The sequence below is a fragment of the Nymphaea colorata genome, chromosome 9 (genome assembly GCF_008831285.2).
Source record: "Nymphaea colorata isolate Beijing-Zhang1983 chromosome 9, ASM883128v2, whole genome shotgun sequence".
NCBI lineage: Eukaryota > Viridiplantae > Streptophyta > Magnoliopsida > Nymphaeales > Nymphaeaceae > Nymphaea > Nymphaea colorata.
This window is the reverse complement of record NC_045146.1, coordinates 17,410,790-17,438,455: the sequence shown is the minus strand read 5'-3', so window position 1 is coordinate 17,438,455 and position 27,666 is coordinate 17,410,790. Positions and strand designations below refer to the sequence as shown.

General features: G+C 38.8%; 1 protein-coding gene and 1 pseudogene across 2 annotated transcripts in view; both read right to left on the bottom strand.

Moving 5' to 3' along the window:
- Nucleotides 1-187: 187 nt before the first annotated feature.
- LOC116261360 (cytokinin riboside 5'-monophosphate phosphoribohydrolase LOG1-like) lies at nt 188-2,997 on the bottom strand (annotated as a pseudogene).
- Nucleotides 2,998-26,299: 23,302 nt separating this feature from the next.
- Nucleotides 26,300-27,666, bottom strand: part of LOC116260303 (5'-3' exoribonuclease 3) — a 29,516-nt gene continuing 28,149 nt past the window's right edge. Inside the window, exons 22-23 of one of the 2 annotated variants that reach the window (XM_050079467.1) lie at nt 27,275-27,351; nt 26,300-27,209 (exon numbers count right to left, since the gene is read on the bottom strand). In XM_050079467.1, the coding sequence (XP_049935424.1) occupies nt 26,723-27,209; nt 27,275-27,351 (564 nt within the window). In that variant the 3' untranslated portion in view covers nt 26,300-26,722. The remainder of the gene's footprint in view (nt 27,210-27,274; nt 27,352-27,666) is intronic. The other variant, XM_050079466.1, reaches the window with a different exon arrangement.

Sequence of the window (27,666 nt, the reverse complement as noted above, 5' to 3'; positions counted from 1 at the left end):
GCCCACTTGCCTCTCTGCAATGCCCTGGATTTTTCCCACTCCTTTGCGCGGACGATCGTTCCACGTGGCAAAGAATGACTGGCTGTATCATTTCCGGCGAATGGTAATGCCTTTATTTCCGTCGGCCGGAAAAATGATAAAAAGTGAAAGTGAAAGGTGAAAATTATTGCGACAACAGTTGCCGGACTTTCGATGATCGGAAATTTCATACATGATAAAAAAGGATATATAAATTACAAAGGAAAATGGGTGTGGTGGATACAAGTGCGCAGCTAAGAAAAACATCTGCGTTCTTTGCCTAGATACATTTTCTTATACGGTTATGAACATACATCGGGCAATTAGAAATATACAGCATATAAGGCCGGCTGCGACTGGCCGTGCATGAATCCGGTCAGCGTGCGATTTCCGACTTGTTCGAGTGTTCCAGCTGCTCCATCTCCCACCTGAGCTTCGCCGCTCCGGCGTCGTGTCTCGGTACATATTCCTACACACCAAAGAAAGATTCTATTTCGATCTCGATTCCCATGTACAAATCATACGCATATATGGCAATAAGTTAGGTCATTTGTGGGACTAACCGAGTCTTCTCAAACTTGGCAGCATTGGGTTAGAATTGTGAGAGGTACGAGCATGTGACCCTATTGAGTAGAACCTAGAGAGCAAATTGCTTGGCTATGGACTTGAGATTTGGCCCTTTGTGATTATTCCATGGGCTACTTGGATCCAATCTTTTTTACTATGTTTACCTGATTCCATATAGTACCATTTGGCCTTACCTCTCTAGATTTTGAGGTTCAGCCCCATCAATTGGTACCTGACTTCCTATATTTTAACTTATGTCGGTGTTAGTGTTAGTGATGGTAGCAGTGTACCATTCAACTTAAGTGTATCTTTCAACTTAAGTGGCCTGCTACCTTAAGATACAAAACTGCATTGCAACTACAAGAGTCGGACTAAAGATCTGCCTTCTTACATACCCATTAGTTAGCGCACAAAGTGATTAAATGTTAGATCCTAGCTTCTTGCATATATACATCTTGTGCTTGTTTGAGGAAGGAAAGCCTGGACCGATGGAGGAAAATATAAGGTCTCAACCACCCGTACCGTACTGTCCAGGCTCTAACATAAACCACCTGCCTATACCTTTCATCATTTTCTTGATCCTTTTGAGGGTATGGCCACCATCATCCCCTATAAAATCAATTGCTCTACACCACACACCTAAACTTCACCAAAGAAAAAAAAATGTATAAACATGTAGAATCTCTACTCATAGTGTGATTCCTCTGGTACCAACTATATATATATATATATATATATATATATATATATATAGAGAGAGAGAGAGAGAGAGAGAGAGAGAGAGAACCTCTAGCTTGCGTAAGAGTTCATGGGCAGTTGGGGCAGATACAATTATGTGACGGGCAGCGGGTGTGACAAATCCTTCATCCACGGCCTTGTCTATGAAGGAGAGAAGCGAGTTGTAGTACCCATCAACGTTGAGAAGGCCCACCTTCATTTGTCATTGCCAATATAAACATTATACATGAGGAAGCCTGGTGAGTGCAGGTACATATTATATATATGGGTCACTTAATCGACATCATTAAGACGGGAATTAGGAGAAGAATAAATTACCGGCTTATCATGGATTCCCAGTTGAGCCCATGTGATTACTTCAAGAAGCTCCTCCAGCGTCCCATACCCACCTTCAAAATCAACACCATCAACCAAAAATTAGAGAAGAAGAAGAAGAAGAGAAGAGAAAGAAAGAAAGAAGGCCTCAAGTTGCATCAGTAATGATAGGAAGGAAAAGTACCGGGGAGTGCAATGAAGGCGTCAGCTTGACGAGCCATCTCTGCTTTTCTTTGGTGCATATCTGAGACGGGTCTCACCTCGCCTATGGTGACGCCAGTGATCTTCAGCCAACAAAGAAAGGTAAACACAAAGGCGCAGATGGCCCTTCTCTTTAGGAAAAAGGAAGTCCCAGCATAATCTTTGACATGATAGAAAAAGATATGGCTACGTGGTATAGCAATAACGATAAAGGGAGTCCTGTACCTCTCTGGGCATGAGCGTCTTCGGTATCACTCTGCAACACATATACAGAAGCAGAAAAAATCGGAACATGTGCATTAATTTGCAGAAGAGAGAAGAAGGACAGAGCGAGAGAGATAACAGAGAGATGTGATTCTGCGAAGCTAGCCTACCCCAGTACATGGCGACCACCATCATAAACGGCTTGAGAAACGAGGCCCATCAACCCCACGCTTCCGCCTCCATAGACGAGATCGATATTTCTCTCCACCTTGAGCCAGAAAGGTTGAAACGCCAACAAGAGGAGGAGCACAGATTAAAGACAGGAAGAAGACGAGCAGGAATTGAGTGAGAATCAGAAAAGAAGAGATGGGCAGGGGACTTAGGGAGATTCTATCTCTTACCAATTCTTTCCCGAGTTGAATGGCCGCAGTCTTGTAGCCCTCCTTCTTACCTGGGCTGCTGCCACAGTACACACATATCCTCCTGAACTTGGATTTCACTAGTTGGTGCTGCGGCGAATCCATAACCAAAAATAGCACAGCTTCTTCCTCTTCTTCTCTCTCGTTCTCTGTGGAAGGGGAGATGAGAAGGAAGAGGGTATAAATAAAGAAATAGAAAAGAGAAAAAGGGGGAGGAATGAAAAGAGTCAAGGAGGACGACCGTGGTTGGCGAGGTACCTGGACGAAAGCGAATTAAAAAACACGAAAATGATTAAAAATAGGAAGGAGGAGCTTTCTTCCTCGCACCAAATTCTCCTTGGAATTCAACACTCAGAGATCCCCCTAAAACCGATAAGGCATTCTTCTGCACCACTTTATACTTGTTTCTGCTAATTTAGTCATCCACTGTAGCTCTGCCTTCCTCTCTCCTTTCCCGTTTTACCTCTCTCTCTTTCTCCACATTTTTCTACTGCCCATGAGATCTTTTCTCCTTGCTCTACAGGTAATGAGAATTTCTTTCTTAATGGTTTTTTCTTGTGGGTCTGTTGCGTTCTGGTTCCGATGTACTTTTCACTGCTTTTTGTCTTCTTTTTTTGGGCTTTTTTTTCCTTTCCTTTTTCGTTTCAATTGGGAAGGTAGCAGGCCGCTTGAGATTTGATAGCCCTCTCTATCTCTCTCTCCCTCTCTGTGCTTTGATTATTTTATCCGGGATTCTTTTTTCCCTTTTATAGATAAATAGTGAGGAAGTGTGAAGTGGCTGACTGTATTTTTGTCCGTGCATTAATGGCTTTATCTTTTTCACATCTCCTTTTTTTTTTTTCCCCTGTTTTTGTTTGAATCGTTGCGGCCTCCTTTACCGTCCGCACCACGGTCAATTCTCTCTCTCTCTCTCTCTCTTTTTTCTCTCTCTCTCTTTCTCTGTCTTCTCACGTGGGTACCGTGCACGTGTACATATAAACAAATAAAGTTGAAGTTTATATTTTGTTTAGAAAATTTTATAATAATACATTTGAGCATAATACCAAATAGAGACATTTCAACTTTAACTTTTTTCCGGATACCAACTTCAATTTTATTGAAAAATCATGGAAAGCGTTTAGGGCTATTCTTCGATTCTAGCCATAGATCTGCCGAAAACGAAGGAAACATGAACATGGTTTAGGTCTTCTTTCTTTTGTAAAGGTAAAAACCACTTTTTTACTTGACAGGACGGTGTTAACGTCACATGCTCGATTGTGACAAGATTAAATTTAAGTCTTTCTCTTAGGGGTTGTCTACAAAAATATATACAGATTAACAAAAATTAAAACTATGTTCAAAACTTTATATAAAGGTGGTCACTTCCATGGGATTTTTCTTCTAATTTAATTGATTCATCTTATTAGGACGGCAGCTTTAAGATTTTTCATGGTGGACAAAACTCAAAGGTTCAAGTTTTAGAGTGTGGAAAGGCATAAATTCTATTAGGGGTTTCCTAAAAGAAACTTGGCATTGGAAAATTTTTTCAATTCAAATCTTATCAATAGGCCTCGCTACGTTTGCTTTATGACGAATAGTCATGCTCTCCAAATTAGCTAGTCTTTTTTTGCGGCCATTGATTTATAATATTGACCACCTAACTGTTACGGCTAATTTTATTCCTTAAGTTTTGGGTACTCATAAAAGATGGAAAACCATGTTCCAATATTTCAAGGACCATTGAATATTCACTCCAATGAGAAAAGGATGTCCTTTTTCATGCAACTTTTGTCCAACTAAACCAAGCTAATACAAGGAGGGCTATGTAATGGGTGGGCTTTCACATGTAACTTGAAGTATAGAAGTCTTCTTACTGCTTAGTACTGATGCTGCTCTAGACCCTGGGAGCAAGTGAAAGGAGAAGAGCTTCAACTCTCGTTTGGGTCGTCCGATAACCTCTTGCTCACCCAAATCAAAGCTAATGTAGCACTGGGTCTTCCAAACCCAATTTATTTACTACCATTCATTATTTTGACATCTAAAAATTTAGAATGTGGGTGTGGGTGTGTGTATGCACTATAAAGTTCTAGATATCATTTTTTTGCTGACAAAGAAGATGCGGCTCTTATGTCATTTGCAACTAGAAATTGTTTTACTTCATGTGCAAAATCTTATAAATTCTAATTTAATTGCCAGCACTGTGTCATGGCTTTCTGTCTTTTTCAGTTTGGATCATAGAGGGAAGCAAGTGGTCGAGCTTTTTGTCGTTTTTTAAGAGTCATTGCAAGTTATATTTTATCATATCAAAATTTTTGGGCACTACTCACGAGATGCAACACAGGAAGATTGGCACTGAATAGAACAGCTAGCTTTCTCGAGGCCCTATGTATCAGAGTGATTAGGAATAATCTCGTATCTACAAGATTTTGGGGTGATTGTATCCATAAGCTTTTAGAGTTAGTAGCTCTCTCGTGGCTTAGTTTCTTGTGATCTTGAAGCTGAATAAGGCTAGACCATTGAGCAAGCTGGAAGTAATTGTTCTATAGGATCCGAATCTTGAAGTGATCAATAATTTTAAGATTTTCTTATTAGAAGGCCATATTGCAGAGCAAGTGACTACCTTCGAAAATGAATCATCTCAAAAGTTCAGGCTTACTTTCTAGCTGAATAAGACTATGTGAATTGAATCGTAGCCTTTTCAATCAACTCAATTGGTTATATATATATATATACACACACACACACACACGATCGAACACTTCTATATAGAGCTTTTCCAAGTTCGACTTTTATATTTACAACCTCATTCAATCACCTGATTACTTGAGAATCAATATATATATATATATATATATATATAAGAGAGAGAGAGGCAGCACAACAATATATGTGCACCATAAAGCTGTCCCTTTTGAAACGGAACATAGCCTCATCAACGTGCATATTAATTCAACACATGTGGCAAACATAGAAGCCGAACGAATTAATACTCCAAAAACTGCAGACATGGAATGAAGGATGTAGCGGGGTTGCTTCATCAACAAGTTCTTCTCCTGGGGAAGAAAACGTCAAACGTCAAACCTCCTGCTCTTATCAACAAGAATTAAAAGGTTGAATGCCAACAACAGACTCTCCACAAGGTCTGGAATTCACATTGAGTCATAGGCTCACCAGACAAATGAAACCTTTAAAAAAAGGGAGATTGCATTGACTGGTCGATTAAGAGTCTCTTTCTTTTTCTTCTTCTTCCTTTTCTTCTCAGCGGGTTAGGTTTAGGCATAATCTATTAGATTACGCCAAGAGACAGACTCGAATCTTTATCATTTACAATTCGAAAAGTCTTCAAGGTATTTGTTGGTTTGCTTGATCCTAAATGTAGACACACGTAAAAATGCCTGCTGAGAGGTAGACTCCCGACTTTTATTAATAAAAAGTTTATAATATGTACAACATAGACATACCCAGATGCATTATTTTACGAGACAAGTAAAGTAAAATGAAGACGGATAGAAGGATGAAGCTCTTACTGGTTTCCGGCCACAAAAAAAAAAAGCCCGAGGCCAATATGGCTGCAACTTCATCCCTTTAAAGAAAAAGATTGTGTGCTAAAGTATTGAGCTCGTGAAAAGCTGGCTCACGGGCAGAGTCCAAACTGGACACGTGGAGCCTCCCCACAAACTGCTGCACATTAACGGTCGAAAGACACTGCTGACTTTTGACGGATCTCCTGCCCTAATGAGATTTTACCGGACCCATCTAAAAGGGGCACTACCCAGGTGGATCTAGGCCTGGATCCACCTGGGTTTTAGGTCGATATCCATATCCAGGTCGATCTACTCGTTATTTGAAGCCAAATTTCTATTGAGCTAGGGTTAGGCAAGATGGATTAGTTTATTGAAAGCAGCCATTAATTAAGATTCAAACGGTTAAAGCCACGAAACGAGGAGCAGATCAGAAAAAAAAAGGAAGGAAGGAGAACAAACACAAACGACGAAATCAAACATAAAATAGAGTAAAAGATGGGAGTCACGGCGAGTTATTCAACTGCTTGATTATAGGTGCGGTCAGGAGTCAGAGCGGGTGGGGCTCAGCCCACATGAGGCTGACCGAGCCGGGAGGAGGGGAGGCGCGCAGAGCCGGGCAATGATTCACATGACTTTTTCCGGAGACCGGGCGGTGACAGACGGGGCCGATTTGTCCAATCAAGGCTGACTCTGACGCAGCACTGTCGCTGGCAGTTCCCCCGGGCCACAGCCAGACGCTCCCCGGCCCTTCTTTCCGTCCTCATCCCCCCACTCCGACGCCCGGTCGCCGACGAGCGTTAAGTCCAGACAGTACGGCGGCGAGCAAGAGCGCCGACGGGAGGTAACACCAATCTTCAACAGTAGAGCGCGTGCGCCACCGAGAACGCGCCCCCACGCACTGTTAGCACTAAGGGTCTCGTCTTACTGCATGTGCACTGCGGCTGCTACAGGAATCATGCAGTACCTAACAACGTGTATGCTGTATACCCACCGCCTTTGTTATTTCTTCCGGTGAGGCTTGGCTCTGTTGCCGTGATATTATTTGTTAGTAGGTTGAACTTTACAAAGAAAATGCATGTACACAAACGGCTTATGATCTTCATCCCTCAATTTGCTTGCAAAGTCGTTCATTGAATCATGAAAGGACATAATATTGTTGGTGGAGGACATAGAATAACTAGTCGAGCTGGCAGTCATCAAAACCTTATGTGGTAAGTTAGATTCCTATGAGCCTACGTTCTTTGGTCACGTGGGGTAAACGCAGTAGTACCAAGTTGAAGGTGCACTGTTTCCGCTACAAGCCATAATGCATGCACTTAGACCCCGCACCTTAGAGACAAGAAAAAGAAGGAGCAGTCCTTCCACTTTTTTTTTTTGGCAATCAGCTCACTTAGAATTATGAAAACCTTTCATTTGGCTGCTTAAGGTACTCTTAATTATATACACATGTAATAAAAAATTTGCCATGGCCAATTGATAACTTTAAGGAAAAGTGATTCTGAAAATGTATTGCTTAAATATATTGAAATGTTTAAGTTCTAAGTAACGAGGTCTGCTTTTGGTGTCTCAAGATGATGCCCTCACTATACTTTAACTTGCATCTCACTATCTTCTTACTATCTTTTACTGAGATGTGTCTTGTGTAGGTCCATGTGTTATTGCAACTACATTCAATCTTTTTCTTTGTTTTTGTTATACATGTAATGAGCGAAATAATTCCTAAAACCAACGTGAATCTTTAAGTACCCTTTTTTAAGATTAACCTTTAACTATACGGTAGAAAAAAATTGTTAAGAGGAAAACCAGCAAAAGTAGGTGAGAGTAAAAGAGAAAAACAGGTGAAAATAGTTTAATCCAATGGCGACCAGTTGTGCAGCATCTATATCTATCGACCTTCATTGCTTAATCATGTATACTAAGAAGGTGAGTGCTTTCAGGCTGGTCTTGGTCCTGGTCCCCTACATTTCGGATCCCCTTTTTACAACTATTCTTGTTCCGTCCTTGTCTAACATGACTCATATGAATTCAAGTACCTATCTGTCCTTTCTTCGTTTACAATAATAAGGTTAATTTAAAGATATTAAAATGTATACGCTTTGATATATCATTATATATGTGATTAGTACCATAAGGATCAATTGTCTTAATTTGTAACTTTTCCATTGTTTGGCAGCAAAAACACTTTGTATGTGTTTAATGAATCTATTCTAAAAATTGAGGCAGGTTCAATCAACAACGATAGTGAAACTCAGAAACAAATAGAATGCCTATATCTTTTAGAGAAAAGAAACTTTAAGAAAGCTACCACTCTCCATTGCATATATCACCGGTAATTTGGAAATGAAAACTGCAACATACATATTTTATGTATCTATTCTAAAGATTGAGACATAATACAACGTTCCATAAATCTCCCTCGGGGCAGATACATGGAACAATACGTTAATATTTTCATTGCCAAACAATCCCTTAGAGACACATACACAATACGATAGCTAATTTGGTGACTAGCGCTCAAGTGGTAGATAAAAATTGCCTACGTCAAACACATATGACGCCTAAGTAATGGATAAAAGTTGCCCACATCTTTGAGGTGAGAGCATGTAGCACTTCCTACTTCCAACATCTGGTGTCAATATGCGTGTGTGAATGGACCCGTTTTACCATGCTATTGTTGTTTGCTTTCTTTCAGAATGGTTGTAGTCAGTGGTGGAGCCACATGTAGCTGCTGCACCAACTCCTTAAAATTTTTTTAGTCACATTGGCATACATGTGGGTGCCCCTCTAGATATGAGAATTTCTACGTAAGTGCCCCTCCAGCCAATTTTTTTTTGTCTCCGCCTAGCTGTAGGGTTGTGCATGCTCTTAATGACCCAGTAAGGACTAAATAACAATTAAGTTATATATGAAACTCATCCAATTTTGCTGGAAAATAATTGTTTAGCCTGCCAATAATTAAATGAATGCCTTAAAGTTCTGCAAATGAATGTCATAGAAAAGGGTTGTCATCGTTCCATTTCATCCTCTAAAAGCCTCTCATTGCTTCTTTTTCTGGCAATGCCAGTCGATGTGAAAACCTTCAAGGTTGGTACTTCATTACATGAAGTGGTATTCATAGAAACACCAGGACGTTCATAATTACGGGGACCGAAATCTATCGTGTCTGATATGAGATCCGAAAGAGGGACCAATTAGAACCGCCATTACGAGAACTATATGGACTAGCTTATGATTCACTTGACTGAACAAGTCACCAAGACAAAGCTAAGGCACATTGTCTTTGGCTTACTTCTGACATTCCCTTGGTCAGTCCTCAGACATTCATGGGCTCTAACAATCAAAGTATGAGGTCAGTCGCCAGTACATTGACTACCATAAGAGGCAAAGCCCGAATGCATGAAAGTTTCAATGTCCTAGCAGCAAGCTCAAGAGTTCAAAACATTGTGAAACTTATTATGGCAACTCGGGGTAAGCAGAAGGTTAACAACCCGCTTCTGCAAAGAAACCTCTCAATCCTCTTGCCATTAGGTTTTGGGCTGCACTGAGATCTGGGTAAAGCATAGTACTGCACCCATCAACTGAAGTGACGTGATCCTACTGTTTGTTGCTCATGAAAATAGTACCTTTGAGAATCTAACAGGCGACATTTCTTCTGCACCAGCTATGCTATGTCCCTTTAAACAAAACTTATTGGCAACTTGAGAATTCAAAATCCAAAAAGAATTACTTGCAACAGTTAGTTGGGAGTCTGATCAGCGGCTAACCAAGTCAGTCCCTGCAATTAAGGATGGTAAAATCTCAAGGGTGTGGATTTCAAAGCTGGCACTCATGGTGAGCTTAGTCGTAAGCACTAAAGGAAGACATAGTCAAATTTTTGCAGAAACATTGCACAAGCTAGCTTTTTAAAGCAACACCTTGAGGAAAGAGAGAACCGAATTATTGGAGTCATTTTCTCGCCACCGCTTGTTCCTGTCCTCCACATCATTCCATGCATGAGCACCTTCAACAGAACATTCACAGGGGTATATATTGCAAAATAGAGGAGAGAGAGGGGCTGATCCTTCAGCTGTCTTGAGTCTGTCCAATTATGGGGACCCTGGCAGATGTAATTTGCATCAGGAAGTGTGTTGTGTAAAACAAGAGGACTTACAAAAACCAGGCCTCTCAAATTTGTGTTAAAAAATATTATAAACAAAATGTGCATCCTACCATGTTCATAAACAGTAATGCAATGTAACTTATAATTCAATTCAAGTTATTTTTGTAAACAAGTTTGATCTACTAACAAAATGTTGATGGTATGGGAGCCGCTCATCCTTTTCTTATTTAAAAAATGATTAAAGTAAAAATTGACTAGCTTAATACATGTTCCTCATCAAATCACTCTTAAATCATTTCCAAAGAGTTAGATTGCATAAAAAAAACACTTTGATAATTATCTTTAGTAAGTCTGGTTTTTGTCAATAACGTAAGTGGTTTATATACAATGTTCTATTCATTTAAAAAGACGAATTTAATTATAAGTTTCTAAGACTTGAAGAAAATGTGCGGATACCACATTACTTACATACATAAGTTTATATATATACTTAATTACTCTTCGATTATTTGATTATCAAGTTAATGTTAGGAACTTACTTATGCTTAAAACTTTGATCATTCAATTTTTTGAACGAAATGTCCCTAGTTGGATTAGCATGCTATGGTACAGACTTTATCAATAAAAAAAAGGTTTTGAAAATCAACAATTTTAAAAACTTCTGAACTTTTTAACATTGAATAACTTTGAAAACTTCTACAAATTAATGATGTTTAACTTTAAAAAATTTCTGATTGTGAAGGTCATTCTTGGGACGTAGAAAGGGAAAAGAGAGTGGTTGAAGGTTGCAAGCCGCCACCATTAAGAGCAAAGCGAGGCTCCTTATTTAAATCAGCACTGCTGAACAACAGGGTTGGAGCCCCATGTAGGCTTTTGTGGGCACTTGCTCAACAGTATGAGATTATTTATTTATTCACATATTAGTTGGCTTCGTCTATTTACTTATTTTATATATTAGTGCTTGTCCTCAGCATTTTACTATGTACTTGAGTGGTCTAAAATTTTTGAATTTATATGCTTCAGTCAAAAATTTCTAGCTCCGCAACTATGGAACAGGCAACAAGCAGGGTCAATTGACAATGTCCCATCTGACGAGGCGCTGACGAAGAAAGAGGGATAGGACTTTTGTTTACTTTTGACAACTGAAAATAACCAAAGCATATATAAAAGCTCACGGCTGAGGCATAAAATGCTGAAACGTTTGTCTGGGGTTGCTGTTAATGGGCCTCAAGATTAGACTATTACTCGCTCATTTTGGATGCAAACTGAGACTTAGTTTGACTCTGTTATTGTTGTCTCGTGATTGCTGCTGTTTTATTAGCAAGAAAAACAAAAAAGTGAGATTCCATGGGCTTAAAATGTGTCCCACTAAGGTTTGCTTTACATATCAAATTCAAGTTTGTCTATAATTTTCAGCTGGACAACTGATTTTGTAATAGTTTGTATAGGTCTTAATCTAGGGCTGCAAATGTTTCTGATAATTAACCAACTTCAGCCCTGCCCTTTGATCTTTGATTCAAATCATTAATTAGAATGGAGTCTCAATGTTTATTCAGTTAGTTTCAAACTGATCATTTCAGATACGAACCATATAAACATACTCACATCGATTTCTTAAACTGGTGTAAATCAAATCCCAACTTAGATGAAGGAATTTCATGTATCATGACCCGTAGGCGTAGCAATATTAATTTTTTACAGAAATCTAACATGATCTGGTCCACTGAGCAAAATTGAATCCTTATTTAAGCCAACCTCTAGGTTGCAAGTAGCAAACTTGAGGTCAGGACCATTTGGCAACATAAACAGTTCGAGTTCGAGGTAAATTCATGAAACAGTAACAAATTATTACTATGATCAGACGGCCCACTTGAACATGATAGAACATATGAGATGATACGAGGCTTACGTGTTTGAATAGTGTTGTTAGTACTGCCACAGTCACGTCATTTTCATGAGGACCACCTTTCTACTTATGTCATTCTTGAAGCCACGTTTGAGATATTGCTCGCAAAACATGCGCAAAAGAACAGGTCGAATGTTTGCATCATTCGCGGGTACTGTTGCATTGTAACAGGACGAAAAAGAAAGGGTCGAGGATTGGGAAGGTGGGCGAGAGGAACGGAGTCCGTAGGGAAAGAAACGAACAACAGAGGTGGACATGATGATTAATCCTGTTTTTGTTTTATCCAGCCTTGTGAGTATGAGATTCTTCCTCGGCAAAACGATAAGGTAGAATATTATATTTGGATTCCAATTCAACTGACATTTGCAATCAAGCTTCTTCTCAAAAATTTACAATTTGTAAGCACAGTTTTTTTTCATAGTTTGGACATTTCTTTTCAGGTGAGCGAGAGGGTAATCCCATTACTTGATGGTACTTTTAACTTACACACACGTAAGACCTACTCTCTTTATTATATAAGAAGCATAGCCGGTTTCGAACTGGAGTCACGCTTTCAATGCACACCCATCTGCCCGTTTCGGGTACACGGAACGAGTACTTACTTACAATCAAGTTCTATTTTTACCTTGAGAAGCGTAGTGTGGTTTGTCCATATCTACAACCTTCTGCGACGAGATGTGCGACCATTTATGATGCTTTGAAAGTCGTCTTAGTGGAAGCCCAATTAGCTAAACCATAGGTAACGCATAAGCTATTTGCGTCACTGAAGATCGAACACATCGCTGACCCGCCATTAGCATCACTATTGATCAGTTTGCCGATTTTTTAGTCAGTAAAAGTGCCACTTTTGCTGGCCATTCATTTACTAAACTAATTCCTATTGTGTGATAAAGGAGATAGTGGCGCAGAGACAGCAAGAAGGTTTGCCTAGAAGCAATCAGCCTTGAAAGTGTGAGTAATAGCTCACTGATCGAGTGCTCTTGTTGCGCTGAAGATGAACCGGGCTAACTTCGGATAAAAGAAAAAAAACTGTTTAATTCTTTATGCCAAAAGGAGATTCCGCCATTGAATCATGATGATCAAGTTGGTGATGGTGGGTGGGTGGTGGCCTGCAAGTTCTAGTGATATGTGGAAGTACTAAAAGAATGTGGCCCATGATCATACCAGTTGAGGTCATGGCACTATTGAAGAAAGATAGTGGAGTTCTGCCAGCAAGACCCCACCTGTGCCCAGCATCAGCTTAAAACCCTCAAGTTGAACAAGTTCAAAAGCTCAACGCAAAAATAAAATATGAGCATTATTTAGGCAACAACATTTTGCTTTTGAATGGAAGCACTAATTTATTTATAATGTGATTTGTCCCAATGCATGAGCACCAACTATTTAAGAAAGAACAATTTTTGCCAAGAGCAAAAGCCAATGATTTGATTTCTAGTTTAAAATTTGTGGGCTGGAGGAGGAACCTGTCTTTTTTTACATAAGCACAACCCTTCAAGAAGAGTAGCACTCATGGAGATTGAACAAGAGGCAGGTATAGACATGTGCCTGCATCAGCCCAGAAAAATGCTTTAGTTGTGCGTTAGTGCATTGTAGAATTTTTTTTACTTATTTATACATATAATGCTCCTTAGTTCTAGCTGCTCTACTACTGCTGACAGGGGCAAAGCTAGCAAGTTTTTGTTGCCGAGGTCCAACTATAGTTTCAAAATTATAACAGGAGTACAAATATACTTTGTCAAATTTTTTATATAAATTAAACTAAAATTGTTAAAAATTTACACCCATATGGCCCCTGCTGTTTCACAAAAAACTGCCTTCACCCCTGATTGCAAAAGATGTACCGCTTTATGTGCCCAACACCTGACTAGCTAGGCTATGCCTTTTGGAGCAATGAAGATTATAAATACTTGTACGCAAATTTAAATAATTTTTTCTGCTTGCACATTAGAATTACAACTCCCGTCTAAATTCACTTTAACTAAGGGACGTGTTTTTTCTCCTCTTTTTGCAAATTAAAAATCCAATTTCTAATACGATATCTTAAGTTATCTTCCAAATATAAATTCACCATTATATGTGTTATAATAATATGATAAACCAATGATTAGGTAAGATATAGTAAACAAAGGGGGAAAACCGAACATTGCCTATATTTTATTTTCTGTAAGTTTATTGGCATTATTTTTTTCTCTTTTCTACATGTGGTTCGCTCATTGTTGCTTCTTTTCATATTCACGCCTTGATCGTGACATTGTTTTTCACGCGATGTTAATCACTCAAGAGACTCTCACCGTCCCTTTTTTAGTACACAATTTAGCCTTAGTTTTAGACCGTCACGCTAACTGGGAACAGCAGTAAATTTCTGAAGGAGCATTGAGTGCTTCATGCTTTAATTGAAAAGCCACCAAATTTAAAATCTTAAATCCTAAAATCCCAGAGCTTTGAGTATTTCTAAGAAAAATATAAAATCGTTTGTTTGAAAGATGCATGAATCACATTATAAATTGATCATCTTGCATGCTAATTAAAAATCTAATACAGACTTGACGTTAGGACCCTTCTCTCTCTCTCTCTCTCTCCCTCTCTCTCTTTTTGAAGTTATTGGCAAAGGTTATTTGGTAATAGGATCAATATGTAAGTGATCAAATTCATGGAATATTAGTTCGGATATTTCTTGAATCTAAAATTGAAGCAAATTCATAGAACATTAGTTCGACTATTTTTTCAAAGTTGGATTTAAAATTAAAGTAAATTCATTAAACACTTGCAAGAAGCTCTACTAACAAAGAACTCCATGAGAATCCTAAACGTACTTTTTTAAATTCATAAAAAAAATCGTGGATTTAAAGTAGAGGTAGTCCACATAAAATCAACTCAGTGTTTAAAATCCAAAGTAATTAAATGTGAAAAAGAGGCCATTTGGCACAATATATAGCTTTTTTATTTTACATATAAATCAGGAAACAATTTTTTTTTAAAAAAAAAAACTAAACTTGGGTTTTTTTCTAGTCAAACAACACGTGGTTTGCTTTAATGATATTTTTTCACCGTACTTTTTTTTCGGAGAACTGATGGGGTTTGCCCCGGAGTTTATTAACAAAAAATGAGGAGAGTATTTACAACAAAAATGGGATTGGAGCGATCCGACACTTTATAAAATGTCCTTATACGGCATCCAGTTTGGAGGAGGCCGATGCCAAACTTTGCTGGTAATGGTCCTGTCCACCCTTTTAAGCAAATGAAACACCTCAAGTGTTGGGTCATCTTTAATAAAAACCAGCTTGTTTTGCACTCGACTAAGGGGGTCACCCAAAACCTACTGAACAGAATTGTCTCTCAAGTACTTGCAGCAGCGGCTAATGAAACTTCCATTGTTACAAATTACCTTAATGATGCCATCAAGCCTATCGATTTCTTGAACTGCTAGTAGGCAGTGCATGAGGAGGCTTCCTTCATCAGTAGTTGTACTTCCATCACTCCAAGCAAGCGATGCCAAATATAAAACACCCACTACTCTCTCTCACTAAAGCAGACACATCCTTGTTGTCCATGTTAAGATGGACTGTAATGTGGATATTGTAGACAGTTCCATTCTCCCACCTCCAGCAACCACAAGGTAACCCTACCTCTAACCATGTTTGGATAGCTTGCCTATCACTATGCTTTCAGTCTCTAGAGATGATAAAATCAATGCAATAACTCCACAACAGAAAATGACTCGCAAACACGTCGCCATGTTTCTATTGCTTGCACACAAAGACAAGCACAACGTTTACGTACAATTATATGTGATGTTACATATATGCAAGCGCTCGTGTCCACACAATTGGCACAAAGATATATATGTACAAGGAAAATCAACTCTTATATACGTTTCCTTTAATATGTTTGCTAACCAATGCATACCCTTCATTGTCATTAAAATAGCTAAACTTAATAAATTCTTAATTAACTTCATGATAATGGTTGTGCATTAATAAGCATAGCCATTCAAGCACATGGCACGTGTTAGTTGCATCAGCGTAATGCAGAATACGTCTAATATCTTAATGCACGTTTGCTATACAGAAGTACTAATTGGGCATACCTAATGATGACAGTTGAATCATCAAACCACTTTCCCATTAATTTAAACAAGCTTAGCAATTAAATATCTCCAAAATATATAATCAAATGTCCAATAATTGTCCAAGGTTGGTGTTGGCAAAGTGGAATTTGATTTCTTTGAACAGTAGTTCTCTAGTTGGCTCCGTCCATCTTTACATGAAGAGCTGTACAAGTATAAGTATTAATGAATACATATATATATATATATATATATATATATGATCTGGGAATTGCGTGAGCTGCTCCTGCACTTCTTCCTGGGAAGAGATTGCAATAAGCAACGGAGTCTAATGAATGAAATGTCACCTCTTTAGTTGGATTGTTATTTTTTTTATTTTGTGTTGCTGAAAAAACTTTGCAAAAATACATTTACAATGACCAGTTACTTGTTCATGGATTTAAGCGATGAAATGCACCTTCTCCAATGGTTTTTAGCGACACAAAATAAATAAATAACTATCCAACTAGAAATACAGATTTTCAATATATATATATATATATATATATATATTGAATAGTGAATCTAATTTTCTAGAGTTATTCGGTCATCTAATTTATGATAGACAATTAAGAGTGACTCTAACTGCAATTCACACATTTTTTTTTCTTTATTTGGTATAGAAAGATGGTTGGATGACTATATATATATATATATATATATATATATATATATATATATAAAAAGATGGTTTTCTTGACGTGGGAGTTGCTCCTTTTTCAAGATAGTGGACATGAACCCCTTCCTATGGAAAAAGAATGCTTATCTATCGTGTTTGAAGGCCTACCTGCCACGTTATCGTTGGCAAAAGATGGGTTGAGATGTTGTTGAGACTTTTTCACTTTGTTTTCTTTGTCTTCTAAACGTTGCTTTTATGCCTTTCACATGGTTGGCCCTTTTTCTTTTCCTTGATTCCACGTGTTGTTTCTTGCATCAACCTTTTCTTTTCTCACTTTATTGAAATTGACATGGCTTCAGGTGAGTGCGAGGAACATCCTACTTTCCGGTTTAGAGCTGCGATTAGTACTTAGAATCCGGACAGTGTAGCTTTGTTTTTTGTATCATGGCCACCTTATTGACTATGGAGTGTAAAATCCATGGGAATTAAACCGATCACTAGACTTTCACTGGCTTGTTTGTTAGTCTGACCCCTTATACTATATTCTTGGAGTTACAGAAATGGATTTAAGAGCCCAACAACGAAGAAAGTAATAACCAATTTCTCTCTCTAGATGTCTCTTAGGAAAAGAGAGAAGTAAGTGAATATATATATATATATATATATAACAAGGAGAGAGAGAGAGAGAGTTGATAGAATATGCGGATTGAGTAAAAATTAGCAGTAGGTAACCAACTGTCAAAACGTACTTCCTTGGAAAAGTAACTGGAAATTTGTACTTACAATTGGAAAACAATTTTATACCTTCGCAAATCAGTCTACATAACGTAAATTTACTAAATTTACATTTCAAAGTATGTATTTGTTCTAGTGTCGATTAAGTTATCTTTTGTATGACGCACGTCAAGGATTAGCTTTAGGTATGCAAACTGTTCATACGAGAGTTAAACGTATGTGCTTTAACGGCGTTTGGCAACAGTAACAACTTCTTCATGTTCTACAAATCAACTCAGTTTTTTAAGCAAATATATTGAATAAAAATATTATCATACAATGTTCCCATAAATATGCCTTAATTTAGATACCAAATTCATGGAATAGTAATAAACCGTTGTCCTTACCAAACGGGTAGAATGGTTGCATGTTGTTCCATTAGCTGAACCATCGTTCCTTAGAGTCTATTCTATTTAGTAAAGAATTTACGTGCATACCGAATCATCTACTATTTTGTTTCTAATAGAAACATATGGATCAACCGAATCCAAATTTGATATTCACTTGCCTCTTAGGATGTGATAAAGTCATTTCGAGTGACCAGGGTTTAACCCACTGCTCGAAGAAGGTTGAAGCCCTCATCCAACCTCTCATTTTTATTCCCTAAGGTAGTCATTAATGAATTGAAAGAAGATAAGCGAAAACTTTCTTGGTTATGGATCTGTTAAAGAAGCTGAAAGTACGTATTTGTACATCGGTCAAAAGGCCCGCATGTTATCCGATTACTAACTCGTATATGGATACGTTTGGCCCGATCCGAGGGGGTGAACAAAAGATGGAATTGATCTAAGTAGCATTCAAAGTTGGGTTCAGTGCATAAATTTTGTGACTGAATCCAAATCCAAACCCAGGGTTGGACAAGGATCACACCTCACTACACTAAGTGTCGGATCCAATCAAAGGACAGATTTGGTTAAAGAGGGCTCAACTACCCTTCACCTAAAAAGGCAAAGGAATATTCAAACTGGTCGGAACTATTTTCTTTCTTAACTTTGGGTGAGTGAGAGGGTAATCCCACTCCCTTAATGAACCTCAAAGCATCCTGCTTTCCTTTCATTCTTCCAAGATTCAGAGCTGCTTTCGATGTTTTAGGGTGACACATTGTACTTCAACTTGCATATCAGTGCTCTTTTTTTTTGTAGCGCAGAAAATTCATGCCACAAGATTTCAAATAGAGATTGAATGTCTACCTGTCTCTGCTCCGTCCCATATGCCAACTCCCGTGAAGACTAATTGTAACCTACCAGTGGCGGAGCCAGCGTGGGGCAGGTGTGGACGCCTGCTCATGCCAGCCCAAGATAGCCCACGTGCATACCACCATAACTCTGGCTTTTTACATGATTGCAAGGGAGAAATTATCCATGATAAGTTTAACGGAGTGGTGGTACACGAAAAACATTTGTTTCGTAATCATGAGTTTAAATTAAAAAAGAAAAAGGTGAGAGAAGAAGGCCACATTCGGAGACGGCTAAGAATTTTCTTAAATATTGTAAAATTTTTAAATGGTCTCGTACATCTTCACCCTTTGGCCTATTAGAAATATGCATGTCGTCTATAATTTATTTGTCATAACCACATGGGAAAATTATCAAGAATTATCTTGAATATTTTAAATTTTTTAATTGTCTCGCACATCTTTACCATGTGGCCTACTTAGAAAAAATAAATGACATATTTTGTCTTACCCACATTGGAAAATTATCTTTTCATGTACGAAATTTTTGTGAGATTCGGATTCCCTGTCGTAGATGATGTCTTACACTCTATCAGGGCTGGTACCAAACCAGTCTCCGGACTTTGCTTGTTCTGGCTAGGCTTGCATAAGTGAGCCACGAGACCTACAGGAGATTATTCGTAAAACATTTAACACCGATTTTCTAAATTTGCATTTTCAATTATTAAAATCACTTTTTTAATATTCAATAGTATTAATATGAAAATAAATTTGTAAATCAGGTTATACAAGTCAAATAAAAGGCCAACACTTCCTGGTCATGCTTAGCGTTTTAGGTGTTCAATTTAAGCTTTTTAGGCCCTGTCCGGACCATGCCATTTTTTATTTTTTTTTCTTCCTCCCGATAAGATATTTTAAATTAGAAGATGTGTCAGTCTCTTAAAAATTCTTTATTTTTAAGTAAGAATATTAAATATTTATCCTTATATATATATATATATATATATATAAGTCCCCCACTAGTTTTGAGTATTTTAAATAAGTGCCCCGCCAGCTAATTTTTCTGGCTCCGCCACTGTAACCTACCCCATGCATGTGGCTCGTTCATTAAACTTTATCAACATGCCATTTCAGATCCTGTATAGCCAGTTATGCTGCTTCTTTCTAATTTCCATCTCCCTATTTGTCCCTTGTAGACCCTCAGGCACAGGGTAAGGGGGCAGTTTCGGCCTCTTATCAAATCGACATTTGTCCCTCTAAAAGCATACTTTATAAAGATATATATGCAAACTGTGTTAGCCTTTGAATAATTTCATGTTGGCATTAATTGGTTTGACGTAATAGTTGGTTGGGCTGGCGCTTGGTTAATGGCCAACTGTTTGTTCGAGTTCTATGGGTGTTAACTCTTGCATAAGCCAAAGTAAGCATAAGCGTAAGCTCTAGAGACAATGGAACTAATTTCTAACCAGCAATAAAGTCTCTCGGCTTGGGTATGGTTTTCTGAATTGAGTCCAAATATAAAGAGAAGGCTAAATGATCATCATTCTAGAGCTTGAAAAAGTTGCTTGGAGTCAGAACTTGGCTTGTCATCTAAGGATCCATCTGAACTGGTCCAATTACCACCACAACGGGGAGGAGGAAGGCCAACTCATACTTGAAGAACTAACGTTATGATAGCTAAGCTAGCATTCAAATGACAAGATCCTCCGACGCGAATATAGAAGTTATCTAGGTCGATCATGAACTATTCAATTCATTTTACTGATATTTCATATAAAGTGCTAAGCATACAATTACTTCTGAAAAAGTATAAACCGTAAACCATACTTTAATTTTGTTAAAAAAAAAGTTCAAATGTGACAGGACATTATTTTTTATTCAAATTGATGGGGAGGGCGAGCTGATAATCAGTTCAGTACTCTTCATAGTTACTCAATGTACAGAGTCTGTGAACTCCATTATCTGTATATGTACACATAACAGTTGACAAATTAAGAAGCCAAAAAAATTTAAGATATTTATATAAAAATTAAGTGGAAAAGGTCTTATAACCAGGCAGCCCTCAAAAAACTAGAAGCTAGCAAGAGTTTGAAACTTGTGACCTGAATTCAGTTGTACCTCTTCCTTCATGCCATATCCGTCAACCTTTTACTCTTACTGCGCTGCGCCGGGTATCAGTCCACCAGCCCCGCTCTCTCTCTAAGTTGGACATTCCGTTCCTAACACGGCAGTGTCTTTATCAAAAGCAGCTGGCTGCCTCGTCTCACGCAACCTGCTAGCTAGCTTTACATAACTGGGAGCCACAAGCGTTGCTTTAAGTTCTGCAACACGTGGTCGATGCATGGACTCTACCTTTCATTGGACCCATAACATTTACCACCCTCTATTTTCAAAAGTGCGTATGTGTTCCAAACTTTTGAAGATATATATATATATAAAATTTTCATTTAACATGTCGCCAAACTATTCAATTAGAGGTCGTTGGATAGATAAAATACTATGTGATATGAATCTATCTTACATATTCATAAAATACTAGAATTAAATGTTCATAAATTCTTTTTAATCTTTAAAATAATAGATTCATGAAATACGTTGCTAAACAAAGACAACACGTACTTGTTGGTGAAAAGAAGGTGGCCCCCATTTCTTGTATACATTGGCAATGCCCACCGCATGGCCTCAAAACCACCACAAGAATTTTCCCCCTTCCATGACCGATGTGACCCAAAAAAACATGAAGTAACACATGAAATACACACTCACGGAAATGTCAATCCAAACATGTGTTTTTTACTAATCTAAAGATAGAGCTGTGGCCCTCGAGTTTAAATTAATCAAATTTGTAGAAAGAAATGTTCAACCATTTGTTCTAAAGTGGTCTGCAGAATATGGTGTGAAAGAACAAGGGCTGTGGCATTCGGGCTTGGATTAGTGGTTGGTAGGCAGCTGGTCACTGAATCAAATGACATGCTAAAGGAAATGATATAAGCGGGATTAAATCCTGGATACCTGCGCAAAAGGAGGAAGAAGCTTTAGCTCTCACTTGAATGGTGGGATTTTCGTTCACTTGTCCCTAAAAAACCAGTGGATTAACCTAATCGGTATAACCTACCTCGGCCAATGATTCAACCTACTTGCACGTCAAAAAGCAGGAGATAATGTAGTCTATCTGTAAGTGACTAACGTAGAGGATTCATGTGAGGGATGAAAGAGATGGGAGGGAAAAGGAAGGGTTGGTAAAGGGAGGGCCCGTCGTCACTGTCGGCGACAAATTGTCCAAGTCTTGACCCCGTGATTCCGGGTCCAAGATTGCAGCAAAGGGATAATTTTACCTTTTTTTTAACAAATTAATAACTGTTATAAGATGTGGATGGCTGAAGCCCACTTGCTTAAAGCAACATGTTATCACTTTCATGAACATTATTTTTCAAATTAACATTGCACTTTCTAATTCCCCCACCTTTTTTTTTTTTTTCTCTTCCAATCTTTATTTTTATTTTATGAAGCTCCCCCTTGATGGAAGGGAAGCTTATAGTCAATAATGTCTTTTGTCTCCTTCATTTCCAACAAATTGGCCGATGACTGAAGGGCATCTGCGGTTCGGCTCTCCAGGCTTTCCCAAAGTTTCTTCCTTTTGTGTTTAAGATATTACAAGTAATTATTGTTTTCTATAATGTCGAGAACTTGCTTTACTGGTTTTGATATATGATCTCTCGTTTAAAGGGGAAGCGCTAGTGTTGCCACATGTTGATCATTGACATTAAAATAATTGCTTCGACTTCGCCGTTGTCCTTTTACAACTGCCCTCGTGAATATCGTATTCAATCCAAACTTCAACTTGGGATTTTTTATTGCAAATTAACTGTTCTTATATGCCTGCTAATGCCCTTGAGAATTTGTCATGATCTGTCCATTATATCTTTTAATTCGTCACAAAGATGAAGTGGGTAGTTGCACCAGTAGCAAATTGTTACTGTCTAATGAAACGGTTTTAAAACTTAGAATAGATTCATAAAACCCTGCAATATAGTGTTCTTTGAATCTATCCGGAATAATTTTGTGGATATAAACGCTGGATAATGACAACCTGTTGTGGGTACTAGCGGTCAAGGTTCACATGCAGTTTCCGTGAGGAACTTTATTAAGAATGACCACCAAATGTTTGATTTAAGTCAGTTATCTTCGGATTATTGCAAGATTTGATGATCTGGGTAGCAGGTAAAACACTCCAAGACAGTTTATCCATGGCGAATTGATCTCCTTACTCTGCCCATACCTTAGAAAAGGATGTAAGTTGTGGGATGGAGCCATGGAGGTTCTTGACCAGGGAAGGTACAGAAAGCGTGTGGGTCTAAAAGGGGCTTTGTCTTGGAGCTGCCAAGATCAAGTCCAAGGCTTCAATGCTTATTGGCCTACATGCTTTTCTCGGTGGGTCCTGCCGTTCATGTGGTTTCGTTGGCGTATTGGATCTTGGTAGAGGTTGATGGTCCTTCTCACGAGGCACAGACCAGCGCTGCATGCTGGCCTGAGCTTTGCTTTTGAGCTTTTGGAGTTAGGTGAAACATCAAAATTCGTATGACCCAGAAGAGGAAAGGAACAATGGACACTTGAAGAATGAGGAAACAGCTCGTTTGGAGTTGTCTTTTTCGTCGCTGGATCCAACTTTCAGACTAATTTCCCGGTGGACCAAGAGCCGCTTGAGTTGAAAAATTGGGGTTGCTAAGCCAATTAGACCGGACTCTTTTTTATCTTTTCATGTAACCTTTTTATTTTTCTGATGGTGGTCTCCTTTCTTTTACTCTTTTTGTCATTTGGGTGGTCGTGGAAAGATCCTTAACTTCGCAGGTATCTTCTTCTTGCTAGCTTCTGATCGATGTCGGCGTGATAATTTAATGCTGTGATTCCAGACGGTGGTAGGTTTATAGTGCCACCCCGCCCTAAGATTTAGGCATTTATGCTCTCTCATTAATAGTTGGGGCCTAGCTCTATCCTTTATCCTTGATTGGGTGAGAATATTTCAATTTGTGGACGTCATCACGTCTTGTTTCGTGGGGCATAATTTCATGAATGCTGTGATACTTTTCTTGGGTCCTCATAGAAAAACAGAAGATGTTAATAATTTTTTGATATGGTTTGGTAGCATTTTTTGAGTTAGTAGGAGGTTACCTATAAAAGAAGCCTAAAAACCCCTCATTTCCCTTGCCTTCAGGGCTATTAACTATGTACGGGACCTGGGTAGGGTACAATGCATTCTTTAAAAGGTGTCTTGGAACCACTGTTTGTAGTATCAGGAGAACAGCACCCATGGAAATCGAATCTACGATGCGCTTTCAACCCACTGCCTGCCCGATCAGTTATACCATGTCTCTTGAGACAGTTTACGCAACAGATGTAAATATCAAAAAGAATTTGAATATTTTTGGTTGGTTGACCGGCCAGAGATTGATCCTATCCAGACCTTTGAAAAGTTCAAACGAGGGAAAACACGTAACATTTGAAATGTTTGTTTTCTCTTGGAAAAATCTTTATAGAAGTTAAGGGTGTCCATACTTGTGATGCACACCCACCCGGTGCGGACCCTAACATTAGTTGCACTTGGGAAGCAGGCTGATCCAAGTCCAAAAAATGCACTCGGGGAGCTGTTGTTCCCATGAGTTTCTTGAATTCTAATAACAATGATACAATCATCTCCCTCAGATATGATAATCCATTTCTCATATGATTGACACAGTTGCCTTCCTAAAATATTCAGTTCTTATACCAGTGACACGATAATCTTCTTAATTCTAACAATTGACATTGTCAATATCACGTTCCAAGCTTGCTCTGTTTGCCTTGGCCACCTATAGCTATCTGCAAGATGCAACTTATGATGAATTTCCCACATTCACAGGAGCCTGTCGTCTCACCAACATCCTTTTAAGTTCTGTAATTATGAGAGATTTCTGATTCTTCATCCGCAGGCAGAAAGTCACATCTGGTCAGAATCTGAATTCCTGACCACGGGAACCATTATGACTTGCATTTGGTATTCTTTCATAGTTCTTGCCTCCATCTCTCATAGTCACCACATTGCAATCAATAATCAACAATTCACACTTCGTTGTCACCAAAGCGTAATCAATGATAACCTCTGTTTCTGTTTACTCTCCTCCATAAGTTTGGTTGTTTGAAAGCTTTGATTTTTTTTTTTAACCATGAACTTCATTTTTGGTTTGTCAGAAACAGATCTAAATCAGGGAATTTGTTCTTCTGGATTGTCATAGCCATCAATTACGCTTCCGGAGCCATCATGGGCCCATAAAGCTCTTCCAGAAAACCAGTTTTTATCATATAAGCACCGATGCAAGTCTTATGAATCATAATTTGGCTGCAAGCGTCGCATGAATACGCATCACTAAGCCTTCCACTGAAACTGGCGTAGATGTCACCCAAACTGGTGAGCAAGTAATCAATTCCTTTATAAAAGAACAACTCATCCCTTGATATTTTGCAGCTAATTGGTTTCTAGTTTCTCTATACATTCTACAGCGAGCAGCATGGGGCCTCTCGACGGCTAACAATATTACTCTGATGAAGTTAAGTGTCCAGTTACCTGCCCCAGGATAGGTTTGATTAAGGACGACAACAGCCAAGAACGAAGCAATTTGTGTTCTTTGTGCCTCTGCATATAGGTTAGCTTAGGAATTTGTCCACCCTGCGAACAAATTTTGGAGGACAGGTATTGGAGCATGTGATATCACGTCGACGATTCCACGAAGTTCAAGCTCTTCACTCACGTAAGAAGCTGACTCCCACAAACGGAAATTCTCATTCAATGAGTAGCAGTCAAGACAGAGTGAAGACTTGCACGGATTGCCAAGCATGTGGCTCATAGGGCGCAAGTTTGGGAAGTGATAGGATAACTCTGTAACCAGCGGATTCATGCCTGGCATATCAGAAAAACACAGAAGATTTCACTAACCAACGTCGAGCAATGTTTACCAGACCCACCTGTATGCAGATTACTAAGGTGGCAGACAACCGCACTAACATGTTCGAGTAACTTTTAGATTGTTATTCAGTGCCATGACTAGAACCAACCTGTTTAATTACCAATCTGATTACCGCAACTTCATTTCCAAATCGCATTCCACAATTGACTCCAGGCTTTTGCGGATGGAGTTTGCATTGCTAACTCCCGAAATGCACCTGTTACTCCCACACGACATGCTGCTACCAAGCTGTGCCAATATGCACCATATCGGGTTAAACATTTCTCGTGCTGCTGATTTATTGCAATCACTTGCACACCAAGTAGCATAAGGCTTTTGATTCAACCAAGATGTAAACTTATGTTATTGTCGAAAAGGCATGCGGGTATCCAGTTTGGGAACGCATGCGTCAGATGAAATATCCTTTGAAAAGGAAGAAACCAGATAATTCTTCATAATAAAATTTCGGAGACTGACCCCAGGCAATTAGGATCCATTACTCTCTTGCTCATCCAAGAAATCCCACTGTTCACGTCAGATTCGAGCATTCATAGGGATATCGTTTGTCCGACAAGGAAACTAATGGGATTAATTGGAGACACCGGCACATAAGCATATAGAATAGGGGTCAAAACGAATTCTAAGCCTGCACTTCCATGTTCAAGCAAGATCAAAGAACGGAGGGCGTCAACGATGCATCTGTTCTTCCATTTCATTTTCTCTACTCTACAATTTTCAATATAAACGAGAATTCCATGTCATTATGATACAATGGCCTCTCGGGCTCGATCATATCTCAACAGCAAATTCCGGCTTATGCCCTATTCACCTAATTCTTCAAACAATATAATAAAAGAATGCATCTGAAAACTGCGATTATTCAAATTAGCTACTATACAACCATCTTAGGTTATAGGAAACTCAGCCTGTAACTATGGAGGAACTCCACTGCGAGCATCAGCAAAAGACTAATATCTGCCTTGTGGATATCTTCTGCTGCTACTCCTATCCAAAGATGAATACCTGTTGGACACAGATTGCACGTTGGCAGGGCCTCTGTTGACACCTGATTGACGGGAAGCAGTGCCACGACTGGGGGTTCCTCATAATGTCCCCACTGACTCGGTGGTGGTGCTACTACTGGTCCATAACTTCCATAGCCCCCATATCCTTGAGGTGGCATATACTGTGGAGCAAATGGTCGCTGCACAGGCACTGCACCATAAGGTGTTGCTGGTAACACCATTCTGATATGGAGGATGGTATGGTTGAGCGGGTTGAGCCTGCCAGTGTGACCTCACATACGCTTGTGATTGATCAACATAACCCTGGTTATAAGCATGGCTTGGATGCATCTGAGCAGCAGAGGCTACAAATCTTTCTTCACGATTAATGTACCCATTCCGTGGCCTTTGGTTTTGACTATGGTATCTGCCATTTTGGTATGGGGAAGACGAACTGCCAATCAAACCACCATCAGTATATGGCATCTGCCCATGACGCTCGTGTTTCATTTGTAAGCTATTAACCACAAGTCGATGAGCTGCATCTCCAAGCTGTTTACCAGAAATTGCTCCAGGAGGATTGTGCCTGAGATATAATGAACATGATTAATTCCTTTCCGTCCATCATGATCATAAATTGATAATGCTTACCTTCCATTGTCGTATCTCCTTCCATTGTCTTCGTGCCAAAGGACAGGTGCTGGCCTCAAGTCCCCGACTGTGACAATCTGCAGGTCATAAATGCCGTGGTGAAAACCAAAGTACAACTAACTGTACGTGGAAAACCAGAAAAGTGCAAGTAACTACAAGTGATTAGGTTGTATTCGATATTCAGAAAAAGTAAAAAACTAAGGACCTAATTGTTAAGAACAAAAGAGAAACCAAACCGAATTGCAAGAAAACAGTCCGATTGTAATAGAAAAAGGTTCAAAAAAGTAAGCAAACAGAGAAAACATGAACGTTAGACCATACATACAGAAGACAAAAGAAAATGACAACTGAGTAGCTATTATACGTTGTCATCCAAACTTTTGAACTAACAA